General features: G+C 39.7%; 2 protein-coding genes across 2 annotated transcripts; both read right to left on the bottom strand.

Annotated features, from left to right (window-relative positions):
• Positions 1 to 1,944: 1,944 nt before the first annotated feature.
• dhx35 (DEAH-box helicase 35) lies at positions 1,945 to 11,464 on the bottom strand. Its single transcript, XM_069141130.1, has 21 exons — positions 11,425 to 11,464; positions 10,841 to 10,968; positions 10,626 to 10,718; positions 10,210 to 10,287; positions 9,963 to 10,067; positions 9,820 to 9,881; positions 9,454 to 9,523; positions 9,246 to 9,305; positions 8,701 to 8,813; positions 8,515 to 8,611; positions 8,211 to 8,369; positions 7,754 to 7,964; positions 7,234 to 7,358; positions 6,920 to 6,974; positions 6,622 to 6,812; positions 6,434 to 6,511; positions 6,181 to 6,310; positions 4,645 to 4,726; positions 4,442 to 4,513; positions 4,135 to 4,246; positions 1,945 to 3,964 (listed from the first exon to the last, which is right to left on the bottom strand). Exons 1-21 carry the CDS (start codon positions 11,462 to 11,464, stop codon positions 3,926 to 3,928), a joined length of 2,100 nt encoding a protein of 699 aa, XP_068997231.1. The 3' UTR covers positions 1,945 to 3,925.
• A 1,421-nt stretch (positions 11,465 to 12,885) lies between these two features.
• On the bottom strand, positions 12,886 to 18,025 carry rab5if (RAB5 interacting factor). Its single transcript, XM_069140521.1, has 4 exons — positions 17,198 to 18,025; positions 15,740 to 15,843; positions 15,514 to 15,643; positions 12,886 to 14,494 (listed from the first exon to the last, which is right to left on the bottom strand). The coding sequence occupies exons 1-4, from the start codon at positions 17,303 to 17,305 to the stop codon at positions 14,453 to 14,455; spliced, it is 384 nt and encodes a 127-aa protein (XP_068996622.1). The 5' UTR covers positions 17,306 to 18,025; the 3' UTR covers positions 12,886 to 14,452.
• Positions 18,026 to 20,394: the final 2,369 nt, after the last annotated feature.

The following is a 20,394-nucleotide window of genomic DNA, read 5'->3' as shown; positions in this document are numbered from 1 at the left end:
AATTATTGCATAAATCAATTTCAGGCGCTGGAATAATGTTATTCTTACAAACAGTAAGCACGCTTACCCAAACGTCAACAAAACAGCAGCAAACAACTGGCCGATCGTAAACATGAACACAACCTTTTAAGTTTAACCACCGACCTACGTCGTGGTTAAGCTAAGCTCGCTAAAAACAAAACGCGCTTCCAGACAAAAAAAAAAAAAATCGTCTGCCGGGTAACTTTTTGAAATATGTACCGTGAGTAACATCCGCTGACTTTATTCGTCTTTGTCCCGGGGAAGCAGGCGTAACTACACGTTCAAGTAGCTACTAATGAACCGGTGGAGGAAGAATGACGACACAACGGGGAAAGGCGCCGGAAAACTCAGGTAAACTTATTGGCGCGAGTTTTTTTTGTTGTTGTTGTTGTTGTTGTTGTTTTTTTTTGTTTCCTCATCATCGGTGCTGCAACGGAGAGCTCGGTCACGTGCCCACACTGAGGATGAAAAGCTGCAGTTGCAGCAGTATGCACACCTGCACCTGTCCCTGTCCCTGCACCTGTCCCTGTCCCGTCCCGTGCTGAACTGCCGCAGCTTCACCTGCCTCTCAGTATTTATTCAGGAATATGGAGCATAAACTCGCCTCCGGTTGAAAGGTGAAGCTAACTTCAGGCTCCTAAGGCCACTTCTACGCGAGGCCTTCAAAATGAAAGCAGGACACTTGTGCTGCTGTTTGTGCTTTAGTGTTGCGTTGTGCCCAAACTAAATAACTCCCATGGAAAACCTGGACTTTTCAGGGCACTGGAGGGTCCCGGGGGCCCCTAAAAGGGCTTGTTTGTTTGTTTGTTTGTTTGCAAACAAAATTATATATAAATAAATATGTGATCCCGTGGCCCTCCTGGACTATGACGAGTACATATGAATCAAATTCAGTACAGGTAAATGGGCCATTCCCCCCCACTCCACCCACCCAAGCAGCACTTACCTTATACCCAGACAAGTCAAAGAACGATACACCTGTGTGAAATATGCACAAAAAAAATGACCCCCCCCCCCCCCAACCTCGTGGTTAACAGGCCCATTTCATTAATGAGGAAAAGCATTGATCACGGAATTTACAAATTCTCACATTTGAGAATTTAACCCTCTTCCATCTGCTCTATACACAATTACTATCACTATTTGCACTAAGCACAATTTGCACCATCTTTAGCTGTATCTATATGATTTATATGTCTATTTATGTCTGTTTCTGTGTAGGTATGAGAGCAAGCTCATTCTGATTCTGATTTGTGTCAAAAGTGCTCAAGTGAAATAGACCCAGCTTATCTGTCTGACCTGTTGCACCCCTGCACCCCTTGTCGTTTGTTCAGCTTATAGGACCAGCAGCTCGCAGTGATTGTTATAGATCCCGACCACCGGCTCTTCGGGCTGACCGGGCTTTCTCAGTGGCAGCTCCAAAACTTTTAAACAGCCTCCCTGTTCAGATTAGGTTTGTCAGCTTCTCTGCCAGTGTTCGAATCCCTTTCAATAACATATTTATTTAGATGGGGTTGATGTGAAGCAAAGCAGAAGAATAACAGTGTGAAGTTTAAAAATGTATGAAAACATAAAATACTTCCTGTGGAATTAAGGGGGAGAAATCTAACGGAAGAATAATGAACTGATAACATTTATTCATTTATTTATCTTTTTCATACCAGATCCATTTTAATTTTTAAACTTATTTGTTCATGGGTATCATATAAGAGGATGTAAGAGCAGTGTCTTACATCCTTGTGTGTCTGCTTTTGCTTGAGCTTGTGTTTATAATTTCTTTAATTTAGTTTATTTTTTATTTTGCCTGTGATGGTGTAAAATATTCATGTTTGTTCTAATTTTGTGCAACACTTTGTTCACCATTTGCTGTATTTAAATGGGCGATACAAATAAATCAGACTCGACTTAAATCATTCAGTTTATTTTTCCTAAACATTACTGCAGCCCTATACCCTGTGCTCCACATTGTACCGCTAAATGGCTCACAAATCCATTTTTTCTGGCCAAATGTCAACAGCACAAACAACCATTTTAGAAGACACACATTTATCACAAGGCTAACAAACACATACAGACACTGATGAATGCCCTCGCATTCACTTATGATCATCTGAATAATTGGCGCTCAGCACTGTTTGTGGTACAACAGTGACACCTCCTGGCGAACACATACACTACTGAATAAATCCGACTGTTGAGTGAACAAAGCAGTCAAAAGCTGTGGTGCTTTTGGTGTATGACAATAAGGCTTTATTTGACGGTGTGAGGTGGAAATGGCAGGTGACATTTTCTATTCTCAGAGGTAAGCAGTTACACAGCTCTACAGATTGCTGCTTTGGCTGCATACACACTCAGTATCTGCACAAATGATAGTGAACAAGTCATCTTGTAAATATTCTTATCTGCATTAAGTCTACAAGGTGATCTTAAGTGTATAGGTATACATTAGAGTACCATTTCACATGCAAAGGTACTTTGTTTCTGTCTAATTTGAGTTGGTTTTCTAATCTACTGTAAAGTGTGTTGTTCTGTGGTTTGTTTACAGTTTCACTGATCTACAGTTTTAACCTCAACAATAAGTGTTACAACCAAAAGAAGACATGCAGGCAGACGTAAAATGTGTCGACAGTCGTGACCTTACTGGTTTGAAAGTACATCCCAGCAGAGTTAAATGACAAACCCTTAATATACTGCCCACTGAAACATTCAGGGCCAAATACCTCTGAAGGAAAACTGAACCATAAAGTACAAATAAAGACAAAAGCATGAATACAGTAACACATGGAATGTTAATCACAAAGTCCTGCAAATGGCCATTTTACTAAACACCTGGTAGATAAAGCTGATGGAACAAAAAGTCCAACACAGTTAAAACTGAGAGGAAAGGCAATTACTGTATGCTGGGCCAGTGACGGCTGTAATCAGATAAATGCTACCGTTTCGTTGAGGCTTTAGAAGCAGGTCTGGATGCACTTTATGTCATCACAGGAACAAATGGCACTTCATTTTTAGTTTGAATTTCACAGCTTTGCATTTACAATGTTTGGGTGTATTTACACATTCCATCTGAAAACGAAATGTGAACTAGGCTGATGAAAAATAACAATGGCACAGAGTGGTGACAAAGGCCACGATGTCTGAGCTATACCATAGTTAAGTGGCAATACAGAGAGTAAAAGGAGGATCCAAATGCAATCAATCCCTTCACAGTATCAATAATAGAGGATCTGAAGTCGACTGAAAATGTGTTTCCTTCTGCAGTAAATTTCGGAAAACAGATACCAATACATTCCTGTATGAAGTTACAGAAACTTTAAATACATCAAAAATAAATTTGAAGTTAAGTAAACCAATTAAACATAAAGGCACCCAGGCTATGAGGGGAGCAAATCAACAACAAAAATGAAATCATAAGTCTCTCAAAGCACAACATCCTCACAGTCCATTGTCTTATTCATTTGCAACAGGAAAGAATACAGCACTTAAAAAAATAATGAAGCCTCGAACCAGGTGTGGCACAGGAGCCGTTCCCTGGACCCGAGCCTGCTCTGATTATATACACGTATGAACCAACTACATGACCATGCTTGAATGGACTCCAGTCAGGCACAGCCTGGCCTCATCTCACATTCATCACATTTTACTCTCACTGATCAAATATAAACTACATCCACAGCCAGAAAGCAAGGGAGATGCTTTCAAATGAAGCAAGTCACACATGTAATCATCAACAGTAAAAATATACTGATTAATCCCATTGTAGCATGGCCACATAGTGTAAAGGAGGTTGTGCAGGTGAACATGGACAATAAATATATATTACATCTCTATATACAATGAAATGGAGAGGGGCACAGTGGTAAATTAGTCTTTCTGTCTTATTGTGGTGAAATGACGGCGAGATTTAAAGGACCCTGGATCTCTTGCTGGCCAGTGAACCATGCTAAAGGATAAAAGAGACAGGAAACAGTTAGCTAACAGTGACCCTGTTAGTGCAACTAAACAAAAAGTTCTGTCAGAATCTAAGAGTGATATGAACAAAACACAGAAATGATCTAACGTATTATTGCCGGGCTTAATAAAGAACTGAAGAATAATATTTCTTTAGCTGACCTTAGCTTGCTTGTAAAAGTGAGGGGCCAATTCAACCAGCCAGGACGACTCAACAGCAGTCACGTCACGCATGTAGTATTTAGATGTCTGCACCACTTCATTAAAGACAACCCTGAAAAAATAAGACAGAGGAGTTTACAGTGTTACAATGTGCAAACCCTTTCATACAGGAGATGCCTAAATGTTACTAAATGTATGTAATTCTCCACATAGCCTGAATGTACAAAAATGCGTAATGCTGTATTTTATAAGATGCCACAGTAGTGACATCATAGCAGCTTAACGTCCAAAGAATATCAGTACTGACCACTTTGGAGGTTTTTCTCCAAACAGCACAGAGTTGGGGTGGATGTGAAGCTCACGATCGTCTCGTAAAGTCCTGGAAGAGCAAAAGAATAACAGTGTGGATTTTAAATTGTATGAAAAGAGAAAAGAATTACTTTGGTGGGGAAAGTGAGACATCTAACAGAAGAATGATTAACCATGATTAACCACCAAGCAAACGCTCACCGGTAGGAACCAGAGTGGTGAATGCGGGCGGCGTTTGCAAAAAATCCAGACACAATGCACTTCAAGATCACATCTGGGTCACCTGTGCAAAACACACATAATAGGCAAGGCAAGTTTATTTGTATAGCACAATTCAACAAGAAGGCAATTCAGTGCCTCACATAAAACCACTAAAAGCATCAAAACATAAGGCAAAAGAAAATGACATTTAAAAACAATTAACAACAGTGATTAAAACATTAAGAACAGTGATTAAAACATTAAGCAAGCTAAAAAAATAAATTAAAAAAAAAAAAAAAAAATAGGATAAAAGTTACAGTGCAGTTTTAGACATCCTCAAATCTGGTTCAGTGAAAGGCAGCAGCAAACAGAAAAGTCTTCAGTCTTGATTTAAAGGAGCTGAGGGTTGCAGCAGACATGCAGATTTCTGGGACTTTGTTCCAGATATGTGGAGCATAAAAACTGAACGCTGCTTCTCCACGTTTAGTTCTGACTCTGGGAACAGAAAGGAGACCCGTCCCAGACGAGCTGAGGGGTCGGGATGGTTCATAAGGTAGCAGCAGATCACAAATGTATTTTGGCCCTAAACCACTCAGTGCTTTATAGACCAACAGCAGGATTTTAAAGTCGATTCTCCGTTCGACAGGAAGCCAGTGTAAAGACCTCAGAACTGGAGTGATGTGATCCACTTTCTTGGTCTTAGTGAGCTGCAGCGTTCTGAATCTACTGCAGCTGAAAAAGAGTATAATTAAACAGCTGAAAAGAAAGCGTCACCAGCTTCTGTGCGAACCCATTTGGAACATGTTTCTCAGGCTGTCTGTCAAAGTCCAATGAATGTGCATAGACGACTGGAAATCGATAGTAAAAAGCCAAAAATCACATGAACTTCTATTTTTACAAATCCGTATCAAATCACATTATTATGCGGTTCAAAATACAGTTCAAATCGCACTTTTTAACACTGATTTAGTTCTGACTGATTTCAGTTGTTTTTATGTCTGTCTTTAGACACCATAATATATTCACGTCTACATCACCAGGAAATATGCTGGTTCAGTGGCAGAGGAAGCCAGTGACAGCTGGTCTTGTCTGGATCACACTCCTCTCTGTCTGATGCACGGCAGTGACAGCTGCATGAAATAAAGTGGAGACGGCAGCATCCTCCATCTCTGACACTAAATTTACAAAGCGTGACCGTGGCTCTACGTTGCAATGTACCTAATAAGCAAACCCATTTCATTACCCCCCCCCCTCCGTTGTGGTTTCTTTGTGTCAACGACGTCTACTTGTGGCTGCAAAATCATTCATTTTAGTAACCAAAGTGAAAAAGACTTAAAATGAGGACTGCCTCTCAAACACACACAGATCAGGTCAGATCTGATCAGATCTGATCACTTGCAATATGTAATGCTAACAGTCAATCAGGAAAATCGAATTCTGATCGGATGTGAAACAAAACTAAATTTGATTGACAGTCTGAACCTTATTGTACTCGGCTGAAACAAGCCTAAATATTATATAAAATAATACACGTACCTTCGCTGGACGTCCGCGGCACTTTAAACTTGTTCATGAGCCGCCGCAGCTGCTCTCGTACGGTCACGGCCCGCAGCAGACCCTTGTAATTGAGAGAATGTTCCTGACACCACTGAGAGCTCTTCTGGTGCTGTAGGAAGTGGAAAAAGTCACATGGCCTCGATCAGGGTCAACTTCATCCCCGACTTTTGATAAGTTCACAACAGCCCAAAGTGTTCACTGCCACTGAAGGAGCTAAATGCGCAAACTATACCTTAAAGAATGCTTCATACACATTCAGCATGGTGAGGTGGTCTCCCTCAGCAACTGCAAATTTCCTGTGCTCACGGGCCTGCAGGGGTGAGATAGCAAAAATGGGATAATAGTTTTGCTGACAGAGCATTTCTCCCAACAAAAAAAAACAAAAAAAACATGCTCCTTCTGAAACCGGTTTTTACTTACAGCAGCTTTCTTCTGATTGGGTGGCACCACAAATATATTCTGAATCTGCATCATTGCTGCTATGGTAACAATCTCTTTGGAGCAGCCAAAGTTTCCTGACTCTAGGAGCATCTTTGCAAACATGGGGCTGAGAGGAAACTCTGCCATCTGCACTCCCATGGGATCAGTCAAACGGCCGTAATGGTCCAGACCTGCCAAGACGCACACGAATAGTAAAGACTCTGCGTTTTGTGCGTGAAAATCTTGGCTACAGCTTCACTTTTTACTTGATCACCCTGCTGACCACCTTGTTTCTTACCTCCCAGAGCGTAGAGAAGCTCCAGAGCCTGAACCATCGTCTGTGCTGGAGGAGGCTGTTAAATTATAATAAAGAGAAAAGGCATTTTCAATACAATATTTACTCTAAAAGATTAAATGAAGTGAGAATCTAGTGTACATGTAAAGCCATTACTTCTTTTTTTCATCACTAATAGCACACACGGACATGGATTGCATTCATTTTATGCTTCTTTTCCAGGGGCCATTCCTGCTAATTAAGATGTAAAGTACAATTCCTTTCACGGTGGGTGAACACATCACAGCCACCCTGTGGATGCAGAGCGAGCTACTCACAGAGAGGAAGCTGAACCGCAGCACGTTGTCGATGCCTAATGCTTTGAGCTGCAGGATGACAGGGGCCAAATTGGTGCGCTGCATCTCTGGCACAGTCGAGGGAGGCAGTTTCTCAAAGTCTTCCTCTGAGGGAAGGAACAGAGGCAGTAAGAAGCGAAGGGGGGGAAGAGAAGGACGGAGTTACGAGAAAAGAAAAGGAGCTACAACACAGTCCCACCCCCCACAACGGCTATGCCACCACACCTCTCCTCTAGATAGACAGATAAGGCTTTATTAATCCCGCAGTGGGCAGATTTAGTCATCACAGCAGCATAGAAACACAGTTAGGAAAAAAAAAAAAAAAAAAAAAAAGGTGCACGCTAAGAAAAAAAAAAAGTACAAATACGTTTTACGTAAATAAGTTAGATACAAATATTTTTTTGGGGGAAAAAAGTAAGACCAATGAATAAATACACACTCAAACACTATATATACAAAAATAAATACATACAACTCTAATTCTGCCCTCTCACACACACACCTGTGTATAATCTAAAACATTTCCCAGGTCGGTTTCGTCCGGCTCTCCCTGCCCTCTGGCTGGCTGAAGCCTTGGAGATGGGAGTGACCACCAGCGATTCAATGGCAGTGCGAGGATTGTAGGCCCGCAGCTTTACGAACGCACAGTCAATGACAAATACGATTCCATTGATGGTGATGGAGGTCTCGGCTATGTTGGTAGCCACCACGACCTGGAAGAAACGTAAGACAGAAATATGGCAGAGTTTTGTTAGCTATTTGTTTCCTCGTTCGTCAGCATCTGCAGCATTTTCACCTCGAGGGAAACCTTTTATTAGCCCAATTATTAGGCTACTTTTTGGCATTGCGAAGATTTCGTAATATTAACCGAATGGGAGAAACGCAAACTTCACAAACTATAAAATTACGTCAGATTTGTCTTCAGTATAAATACGGAAAAAGAAAAGCAGCATTTTTACCTTGCGAACAGAAGTCGGCGCCCGCTCAAAGATCTTCATCTGTTCAGCATAAGGCAGACCGGAATACATGGGCAGAATCCTCAGGTGTTTCTTCATGCCGTATCGTGACAGAGTCCGGGCCTGTTCCTGCAGAAGCGACACCACCTTCTCCACCTCCTCCTAAAGGGGATAATACAAGATTAAACATAATGCCATTACCACTAATTAGAAAACCAATGCGTACCCTAGGATGCTATTGTATTTATCTATCTTCATGTCAAATGGAAGCTACGCCAAGAAAGAACAGTGGAATATGGCCACTAACTTGTCCAGTGAGAAAAGCCAGGACATCCCCATCGTCCTCCGTCTCATGGATCTTTAGCACCGTCTCCACTGTGGCCTTCACGTAGTCCGGGACAGGACTGTGAACACACCAGAGACACTTCAGAGTTACAAAGGAACATGCAAATTATACACCATTCCCTCAGTTCGGAGTTTGCGTGTTGACCACCTGACGGTGTAGAAGACGTCCACTGGAAAGGTCCGTCCCTCCACGGTCAGAATTCCACAGGTGTCCTTGTTTGGATCTCCGGACTCATTCAGGTTGAAGAAGTCGTGGAATTTCTTCAGATAAAAGGTGAGATTACCGTTAGTTAAGAGCACATTAAAGAGGCACTTCTAACCATAACTTTTATAGATTTAAATCCAAATTACATTTACCATATAAAAAGTCAATACAGTAAATAAGGTTATATTTAAATTTGGGTTTCAGAAAGCCTGCAACTTACTAAGGCAGTATGACTGAAGTAATTTGCTTGTGTGGATAAAAGCCTGTTTAAACAGAAAGTTCAGCAGATGTCTGATATGGTATTTTAGCTGACTCGCTTAACGCTGAGCTAAGTCATGGCCTGATTGTGTCTTTCCATCATCAGGTTATTGCAGATGTCAGAACAATGTGATCTGACCTGACATCCACCCCCCTCCCCCCCCTTGTCTGCCTTTGTTTATCTTTTCTCGCCCATCGAACATATCTGTTCATCTTAATGATGCAGTCACCTTGGCGTCAAGAGTGGCAGAGGCCACAATCAGCCTCAGGTCTCGTCGCTTCTTCTGAATCTGTGGAAGAGTCAGACAGAAACGTCACAGCGAGAAAGGAGGAGGATCGGGGTGGAAACGGAGAAGAAGTCACCACCTTCCGGGAGTATTTTCACAGCTAATGAATTACTGATAGACGTTAAGTTTAATTTGCTCCAGCTGGCTTTACCTTCTTTAGTAGACCGATGGCTATGTCTGTATACAGGGTTCTCTCATGTGCTTCATCTAACATCAACACGCTGAGGATGACCAAACAATAAAGAATTAGTTTTGACACCAAAAACAAGTTTACATGCCCAGTAACAATTGGTATTTTTCAAAGAAGACATTTGAGACAGCATGAAAAGTATCGGTATACATAATGAAGTTTGAGAATAGCTGAATTCCATTTAGCTGCTTCAGTTTGAAGGTCCTGGCAATACTGCCTATCTGTCCTTGTCATGACTTACAGGGACATTTGAGTCGAACGCAGCCATCTTTAAAATGTTATTAGAGTGAAAAGGGAATATTTAATACCACAATTACAATCACGTACCTGTACTTTTTTAAAAGAGGGTCGGCCATCATCTCTCGCACCAGCATGCCATCTGTCAGAAACTGAAGCACAAGGGAACGATTGAGTACCGAACGACACTGAACACAGGAAAAACTTTTCGTAAAAACACATCTGGAACTGACCTTGACCCTCGTGGCGTGTGGATCGGAGCAGTCGTCGAACCGAATGGTGTAGCCCACCTCGTGTCCCAGCAGGGCCCCTCGCTCCTCCGCCAAACGGTTGGCAACCTGTCAGCAGGAAACGGAGTCAAACAAATATGACGTATGAAGCAGACGGGAGTCCTTCAGTTTGAAACCAACTTGCTCGCAGTGAAATGACATTGGTTAGGGCTGGAGCGGAGCGGCAAGAGGACACGAGGAGAGCTCTTACAGAGATAGCGGCCACTCGTCGAGGCTGTGTCACTCCAATCACTTTCCCCTCCGCGGCCCAGCCAGCTTCCAGCAGGTACTGATGGAAGTCAGATGAAAAGGGAAGGTAGAGGAGTTCAAAGCATGAACAGCAGACTCTTCATAAATTAAGCTCTCTAGCTGATGTGGTCCAAACCCCGCTCTTTAAAAAAAAAAAAAAAAAAAAAGAGGCTACGAAGCATCAAGACAAGGTCATGTTAAACCACTGTGGGAGTTAATCCACATGAAGGGTGTCGGGCCACTGCGGCATTGTTCTGCCTTTCAGCAGCTGGATTCGGTGCATGTATGACTTTGAGGGTACACATAACAAATACTGGGCATCAAATCTCAATCTTTTTTTATTATTTTTTTTTTTAATTTTTTTTAAATGGGACTAACCTGAGGTATCTGTGTCGTCTTCCCACATCCAGTTTCACCAACTATGATTACAGTTTGGAAGCTTTCAACCAAGTACAAGATGTTGTTTCTGTGCTGGATACGGAACAGAAAGCAAAACATGCATCATAGAGAGACCCACAGGCACAAAGAGAACATCCAGCCCACGGCACACTCTGCAAAAACAAAACCTAAAATGATGTGGGATGAGTAGAAACCTTGAAAACAGGGAGTTTCTGTCGCTGCTTCTCTATGGAGAGGGCGGTGTGGGGGTTGAAGATGATGGGGGACCCGGTGGTCTCCAAGTTGAGCTCCCGTTCCTCTGAGATCCCCGGTGCCTCAGTGCCTGGAGGAGCAGAGCAGATGGCGAGGAGGAAGATAAGATGTTTTATTTAAATGGAAGCAGGCTGAGGGATTTAAGCGGATTGCAGCCAGGGTTTGGTGCAATGTCCCTGACCCGACAGACCTATGCAGGGAAAAAGAAAAAAAAAGAAAAAAAAAAAAAAAAAAAAAAAAAAAAGAAAAAAGCCTTTCTGTCCGCGCCACTTCCTTCACGTGCATTGCCGCTTTTTTTTTTTTTTTTTTGGTCTCAGCCCGTGTGTTTTATTTTGGCAGGTCGATTCCGCACACGGCTAACACGAGCTGAACCGAGCTGCTGTTCGCTGCAGACGCCGCGCAGCAGCCCCGAGCGCCGCTGCAGCCGCGCTGACTCTCGCTGCTTCATATCTGCAACTCTACGTTCATAAATGTAAACCGGAAAAAGACATCAAATGCCTAATTTTCTCTTTTTTTTCGAACTTACCCGGCTTCCAAAATTTCATCGTGGAGAGGGGAGCCGCCATCTTGGCTTCTACGTCACGTATTTTTTTTTTATTTTTTTTCACCCGTGTGGATGACGTCATTAACTGGCGCTCTCTTCAGAGATTTATGAATGATGTCAGTGCGTTTGAAAACAGTTGCGAGTGCGAGTTCGAGTTGGCTTTTCTAGCATGTGACATATTAATTTATTATAAATTAATAATGACCATAAATACAAGGATACGTGCAGAGAAATTGATTCACGTAGGTAAAATGCACTCTTGAGCACCATGGATGGATTTGAGCAGGTCAACCCCTGATTCATTTGTGATTGATTACTTGATCAAAAAAGAGATTGAAACTAACTCCAAGTGATTTAAAACAACCACAAACAGACACAAATTCTACACAGACATGCAAAATGACCACAAATTCACACAAAGTAAGACACAACATCACAAAGACATTAAAAAAAAAAAAAAATAAAAAAAAAACACAAATTAATGTAAAAATGACTTTAAAGTGACTCCAAATGGACGACAAAGTGCCACAAATTGTCTGCATAGACACACAAAATGACTACAAGGTCACTTAAAATGACTTCAAAGAAATGCAAAATGACTACAACAACGGTGGCTGTCTTGTTCCTCAGGAGGGGTGAGGCGGCATTTACATTTCTGTGGGTAAAATTACAAATAAAGATCTCACTACTTCTTTCACTATTAGTTAGAATTTGATAAACAAATCAAATCAGCTGTCATCACTGCCTTCTTCCATCTTAGAAGAAATTGAATCATTCCTTTCAATGAAAAATGCAGAGATTATAGCTCAGGCTTTTATTTCCTCTCAACTCGATTAGTTCTCTGCAGGAATCAGTCAGTCAGCCCTGTTATCTCAAATTCAAAACGCAGCAGCGAGACTCCTCACTGGTACCAAGAATAGAGACCACATCTCCCCTGTACTGGCCTCTCTTCACCAGTGATGACCAATGAAGCACAGGGGATTCTTCTATTAGTTTTTAAAGCACTGCATGGACTGGCACTAGGTTATATCTCTGAACTGCTTCTCCCCTTCTCCCCTTCTCCACCTCCAGACCACTCAGATCTGCTGACTAATCACTGTTCCCCATCCCACACACCCACTAACAACCAAAGGGGTTCAAGCTTTCTCACTTATTGGCCCTAAAGTGTGGAAGAGTTTGACACTCCCAACTCGATCTTACCTCCCTTAATATTCCTCAGACCTAGAGAGCCACATCTTTTCTTTAGCCTCTCAAATCAAGATGAAGGCATGCCTGAGCACACCTAGGCTTTTCATGGTCTTTTTTTTTTGTGGACAAACATCAGGCATGCAGCTATGCCTGATGATTTCATCTAGATAGCCTGTTTTTATTAGTTTACTTATGTCCCTATCTGACAAACGCACAATTTTTCTATCTAATTGAAAAAAAAGAACATAACATCTATTTGAAAATGGAGGCCAAATGAAGCCCAAGTTTAATGATTCCCAAAAGATTTGATCAGAAAATACAATCCTTTCAAACACCAACTGCATATCAATAACAGTATCTTTACAATAACTTTGCAAGAGCTGTTTTCAAAAGTTCTTCACTATAAAATACTGAGAAATATGTTACATCAAACGAGATATAACATAAATACAAATAAATGTGTGAAATACAAGGTGGATTTGACAAAAGGGCATTGTACAGAATTTACTGACAAGATTAAATTAATATCAAGATGACAGATAAGACTTTATTCTGGAGGCTACGTGTGAGAACATGACACTAAATTTAAATAGTTTTTACCATCCTAGCGAATGCCATTAATAAAATGACATGTAGCTACACTAAAAAAACAAATCATGGCAGTGCACAGATCAGGTTAACTTTTAATCTGTGAACATTTGCATCTGACCACAACATGCACATTTCCTTCCTCTTTGCTTTGAGGAATTGATTTGTATGCAGAGGTTATTTATTAGTTGCTCATTGAAGTGACACTACTGTACTGTATCTTAATGAATCTATCTTACAACTAGCATTTGTTTCAATGTTAAATATTAGAATTCAGTTGTAGTTAGCTAAAATTTGTCACATTTGTTGAGACAGCAGATCTTATCAAAATAATAACAATTGACAGTTTTTATTTCAAATGCTTGCAATTCACTGGGAAAAAAAAAAAGAAGAAAAAAAAAAAAGCTCTGGGTCACATTTCATGATGACAGACAAGTCCAACTTTAAAATCACTGATTCACACATACTGTAGCTGGTAACTTTAGCAGTAACCTACTCATTTTGCTTGTTTCTCAAAAAAAGGCAAAAATATAATTTAGGAGTGAAACTTCAGAGGCGCGATTTACAGCGTAGCCGCAGAATGAATCTCTCAGCGGTAGTTCTGTACAGCCGTGCGCTGCATTTTCTTCCCAAATTTAAAAGGTGACATTTGACACTTGTGCACTGATTTACCGCTAATGAATTAATGGTGACATTTTGTATTTATTGCATTTTTCCTGGAACTGGAGTGACTTGCTCACGAGCAATAAATTGGGATGAAAACCCACTCTGCTTGTTATCTTTACAGCCTAAAAACTATGTTCATGACACTCTTCTAAAACACAAGTCAAGCCCTGTTATAAACTGACAAAGTGAAAGAAACCATATTCTGTTTTACATCAAGGTACTGCTCCAGCATTAACAGAACTGCCAATCATTCTCAGCCAAACCATTTGCTCTCTGTATCTTTAGTGTTTTTGTTGGAAATGATGAATATGAAGTGAGGAAGGAAATATAACACATGGGAGGTGTAACTGAAGGCGCCTTAAAAAAGGAACCCTCAAATTAGACAGATGATCGTCACTGTGTTCTTGCTGGGTCTTGACTTTAGAACTAGAATTCCCATGATGCACTGCACACTGAAAAGTCATACTGTATGTAGGAGCGCTGACGCCCCCCCTAAACCATGGAGTTCCTGTGTCTTGACAATTTACTTCAACAGAAATGTTCTTATTTAGTGTCCTATGGATTCCTCTCAGTCAAAATGTAGAGCCGTGTAAAAGATTATCCACACCACCTGGCGAAGAGGGAAAAACACAACCGATTAGAGACTATTGATCAAATCATATGCTTCACAAACAGCATCAATTCAAATGGACTAATGATAAACTGACCTGGAAAAAAAACCACTTTAAAAAAACATCAAACACAAGGCTTTTATCTTAAAATTAAAACACTATCAATTAATACAGAACTCTCAATAAAACAAAATGAAGAAGTTAACATAAAGACAATACATTACATCATAAACATCCCCCTTTTTTTTTTTTTTTTTTTTTTACAATTTTCTGGTATTTTATTTGCAGTCTTGATATCTATAAGGAGATATTTTTGTGGATCGAAGTACTAAAACCACCTCAATATAGTTCTACATATCATCTTCTCAGCTTCTTTATTGAAGCTCCACCAAGAACAGGCTGTTTTGTGTCTGTTCCTTTAAGGTGCATTGATATCAACGAGCCTCTTCTGATTGGCTGAGTCTTTGGCAAGGCTAAAGACAGCTTTTCTTCAGTTTTGTCGCTTGCTAGCTCTGTGACAGAATGACTGCTGTGTGCTTTCTTCCACATAAAAGGAGGGACAAAGGGCCATACTGAGGCCTGACATACTGTATGACACGAGTGTGAGTTTGTGACATCACAAACTTATGGAAGTAGAAACGACAGTTGCTGAAAACGTGCTGTGTGCATTTCTCAATGGAAATGTTTTAACTCTGTCACTGTATTTATAAAGCACCTAAACCTGGTATAAAATTTAAAAAAAAAGAAATCTGCAGTTACACAATATGGGACCTTTAATCTAAAAATAAAGTAAGCATGAAATTGCCTGAGGCAGTTTGGAAAAGATCACCACCAGAAACAGTGGTGGTCTAATGCTACTCAACTGAATAATCCAACATGGATTGACTGTTTTTATTTAGCGTGCTCATTTTGTGTCTGTCCACTCTGGAAAAACAAATAAGCCATATTTTAAACGTCTAATCAAAGTCTAACCGAACTTGCTTTCCTTTACAAAAAGTCAAAATGTTGGCATCCCCACCAGAAACAGGGCAAACGATGTCATGAAGCCTTCTTTGGTGAGTTCCCACGTGCCTCCATACTCTTCCTCGTCGATCTGCTGAAAGCTGCTGAAGTATACATAGAGGACCCCAGCGTTGATGATGCAGAATCTAACGGCGCAAACACACAAACAAACATGTCAACTTTTCAGGCATTTCTTTAGGACAAGTTGATATGAAGCGACTCAGGCTGTAAAGAATACTTACATGGCTATTCCCAGAAATCCTTTCAACGGCGCAACACCCCATATCACACCAAGGATAACTGCAATAATTTGTCGGAGCCAGTAAATCACATCTAAAAATTCATCCTGGGAAAGAAAACATGAAAAGTTTATTCAAAAGGATGACTTTAAGAAATGGTGTTTATGACAATAATAATATTATAACGACAGCACTGCGTAGACTGTAAGCCGTGCACGTTTAAAAGAGTTTCACGTTCTTATTCTGATGTAGGAAGTGTATTTTAGGCACGCGAGTATAATTAAATCATCACATCTAGCTCTGATTACCTGCATAAAAGTTAGTCTAGTTCTACTTCCTTCCAGAGGGCCCCAAAAAACTGTGATCGAGTGGAAATTTCCCCTCGGGGATTAATAAAGTGTATAAAAAAAAAAAAAAAAAATCAAAATTGACCCCAGGATTGTGGAAAATTGAATCATGTTCATGCGTTTAGGCCAGAATTCTTATCTTACATGAAGCTATCATTATCTTTTCATGTAATTTTGATTTCCGTCTACAACACGCACTCAAACAAACAGTGCTGTTGTTCACACTATGGGTGTACCTAAGTGTTTATATCAGGCAATCCTGCATTGACAGAACTTTCAAATTTATCAATCAACTGATGCATTATTCACATGAAAAGGCGATAAAGTCCTAACAGTCTCCTGCTTTCTCTCATACACACAGATGTTATTCTACACACATAAGGGTGACTTCACAAATCGATTTTTATTCACTCCTTTTGGCACGAGATGGTGATTAGTGTATGCACTTTAATCTGGGATCATTTTACATTAAAAAAAAAAAAAAAGAGCAACTTTATGCACCAATTACTGTTTTTAAAAAAAAAAAGCACCCCACAAATTAATGTAAACGCATTATTAATTTAGAGTCAAATGTGTTTTACATCTCCTGATGTTCATTTATGTCAAGTTACGATTAGGTGTCACAAAAAGACTGCTGGTGTTTTGTTTCAGGTCAAGAGGAAACACACACAATGATTGATTGGATGGCTGGTTTTTTTTGTTTTTTTTTACTAAATCTAGTGACTTAATAATCAACAGAAAATTCATTTTAAAGCAAAATTGTCAAACATATTCTGCAGCGTAAGGAGCTGCTGATTATCTCTGATCGATAGACTGGAAAATATGTCCAATACGATGACTTGATCCCTTGAAATCAATAAGCAGTTTGTTGTTTTGAAACAAAAGGCAAAACCACCAAGACGATTCATTACTCATTTGGATTTGACAGATAACCACCCAGCCACACCAGATTAATCCTTAGCATGACAGCTAGCTCCTGGTAGGAGACTTTATGAGCGCATGGCAGAAAATAATGTGGCTTCAGAAGATTGCAGCAAAGTGCAATAACATAAGATCCATGCTAAAAAAAAAAAAAAAGAAGAAGAAAAAAAAAAAAAGAGGGCAGCTGACTGACCTTCTCCTCCCAAACAGCATTACTGTTGAGGGCTTTGCTCCATGTGGACTGTTTTACACCCCCATTGAGCAGATGACTTTCTTCTTTCCGCTTTGAACTGCTCGTCATTCTTTGCTGTTTCCTTCGGCTGCAGACGTCGAAAAGTTAGAATCCAAATCTGACGACACCTAAAGCGAGATTCAAATCTCTAACGCTGACCGAAGGAGGACAGGAGTGGGAAATATCGGGAAAGTATTAGAGGAATCTACGCTGCGCTGAGCTGACAGATTTCAGTCGCTAACCGTGAAAGGGTAATTGAGCATGCGCAATACAGTTTTGACCCCAGCCATGGACGGCCAATCAGAAAGTGCGACGTTTCCGCACCGCTGCTGCCAGAAACGCAACAACAACAAAAAAACACAGCGAACTCTGACGGTGAAAACCTGCAACTGCACAGTTGCGACCCGATGAGGTTGTGAGAGGTTCACAATAAGGCTTAAATATTCAGCGTGGAAGAAAAATTGTCGACAAATAAATTTCTCCCTTCAGCATAGTATTTTATAATGAGAACAAACAAAACAAAACGTGAGCATGGTGTATTCTTTTTGTGTACAAGCCACCTGAAGAATGTTTCCACTGTTGTTTTCTATTGATGTGACCTTTGATTAATCAGATATCTCGACAACTCAAGGCACAAATCATGTCCATAAATATCACAATATATTAGGGCTTCAAGTAATGAGCAATTCATCTTTTGATTTAAATGAAAAAGGTGTCTACGACTCAAGAGTTTTTTTTTTTTTTTTTTTCTAAAAGGATCTTCAAAAGCATGGATCAGACAGTTTTTTTTGCATTTTCATTTTTTTTTTTTAAAAAGTGTCAAAATCAACATGAATTGAACTGTTGCACCTCTACCTTATATCTCAAAATAAAAAGGTGGCAACATCTACTGTCCATCCAAGGGGCAATTAAGTAATCAGGTGGCAATAAATGAAAAATGAAGCAATATGGACATTTGGTCTGTGCATTAGTACAATGTATATCTTATTCTTCCATTCATGTGAAGCCTCTGTCATTGATCAATATAAATGCAACTTTCAATGTCACAGCTGTAATTGCTTCAAATGATTCATCTTTTGTCAAAACATACACAGCTGCACAGTGGCTGTAATGGTGAAAGAGAAAGCTTGTTCTCCACGTGGGGCTCAGGACCTGTCAAAGGTATCAAAAGAGAGATAGAATTTAAAGACATATAAGTGCTTTTTTTGTTACACCCTAACTTTCTTTTGTTTGCTTGTTTCATGAGAAATACTGGATTTTTACAAATATTTCCCTGCACCAGTTTGTCATATTAAAGAACGCCTCATATTAAGGATTCACTGAATATAAACGTTGGAAACCTTAAGAGTACAAATTTGCACACAAGTTTGACATTGTGACGTCCAGTTTTCCTGAAACAGTTGCCTCAAAAATGAGCAGGTTTGTTATATGTTGATTTTTATTTTTGGCTAAACCAATCACACTGCAGGTTTTCCCTGGTTGAGCTTCATTCCAATTACTCATATTCAGTGACACCCTCCACTGATACACACTAGAATTGAGATAATCATGATCGTTTATCCTTAAATGACCTCCTTTATTACTTAATTTGTGTAAAATGGGGTAATTTGACAAATGATGGATTGCAATGGCTCATGATTGACAAAATTATTGACTTTTCTGTTGTCAGATTTCATGAGGACAAGAAAGCATACAGTACGAGGTTAGTGTTCGAAATGCTCAAAAGAAGTTTGCTTTCGTACTTAGATTACAATGTAATCTCAGACATCGAAATGAAACCACAATGACATTAAATGAAATGAAATTTTGACCTAAAAAAAAATCTTCTGTAAATTGTTACAAAATGGAGAAAACCTGAGTGGGAGCCACAGAGTTCTCCCATTTAAAAAATTATTACAGGTTTGACATATTTCTTAGCACCAATATATCAATATCGGCAAGTATTTAGTTGTGATATTAAATCCAATATGCTTTGAAATCAGTTAATAAACATATTTGCTTCAAGCCCTAAAGATTTGAGATCCAGAAAGAGAATTTCAGTTTCTCTTTTGAGTCTCAACGTTGACCACCTGAGCACCAACTCATTCGGGAGGATGTGTGGGATGTTGCATCATCTTTAATTTCAGTCTAATTGCACATATACATAATAAACACATCTTAACAGAAAATCAATAACAGCCCTAGAATAGCATTATATGAGTACAGCCTGCAATTGTAAATCCTAAAGTTAAGTCTCTTAAACTGCTTTTGTGAAGTGTTGGCTGAGCTCTGTGGTCTTTCTGGAGGAAGTAGTTTGTGGTGCTGCTGAACTGTAATGCAGTATAGTGAAGAGGTTTATTTTGTCCACCACTTTTACATTAATGAGCAAAGACTAAGTATGAGAAATTAGTTTTATAGAGTTTTTGCAGCTGAATGTATTTTTAAATGTGTTTCAGATGCCATGCTGGCCCTTTCACGGAAAACAAAATAAATGTTACCACCTACTAAACAGTCAAACTCATCAACTATTAAGCTCTTAAATCTGAAATTTTCCTTGAAATATGAGTAGGCTGCATGCATTGTATGTCTTAGACCTCCCTAACAAATGCTCTATTTGATTTTATGTTGGTTTAGATAGCAAAATATTAGGCTTTATACTTACATTTGTGACTGTTAACAAATGCACACCTCTTAAATGCAAATATATACACATGGAGGAGTGTAATTCCCTAAATATATCAGTGATAGACCTTTTGAAGAATATTTGTTCAAAATATGATGGTTCTATCTACAAAATAGCGTGTTTCACTTGCTTCTTCTGATCGGCTGACTTTACACAATGCATGACATTATACATTTTAAAAAGACAATTTATCTTTTCACTTAAACATTAAATTTCTTTCCCAAATCCAACAACACCATTTTCAGTGTCCAAGATACATGGCTTTCATTGGACAGGAAGTGCATGAAAACCTGTCATCTTAAACTACTAGTAACTACAGCTCTCAAGACAAATGTTGTGGAGTAAAAAGTAACATCTGTGCCTCCTGGATGTGGAGAAGAAATATTAAGTTGCATAAAATGGATGTACTCAAGTAAAGTAAAAGTACCTTGAATTTGTACTTAAATACGGTACTTCAGTAAAGATTGCCCACTTAGTTACATTCCACTAGTGGTCT

The sequence above is a fragment of the Embiotoca jacksoni genome, unplaced genomic scaffold (assembly GCF_022577435.1).
Source record: "Embiotoca jacksoni isolate LCO1_2020_lvr unplaced genomic scaffold, fEmbJac1.0.p SCAF_9, whole genome shotgun sequence".
Lineage (NCBI taxonomy): Eukaryota > Metazoa > Chordata > Actinopteri > Embiotocidae > Embiotoca > Embiotoca jacksoni.
The sequence above is the reverse complement of the archived record's forward strand: the minus strand, read 5'-3'. Positions and strand labels throughout refer to the sequence as shown.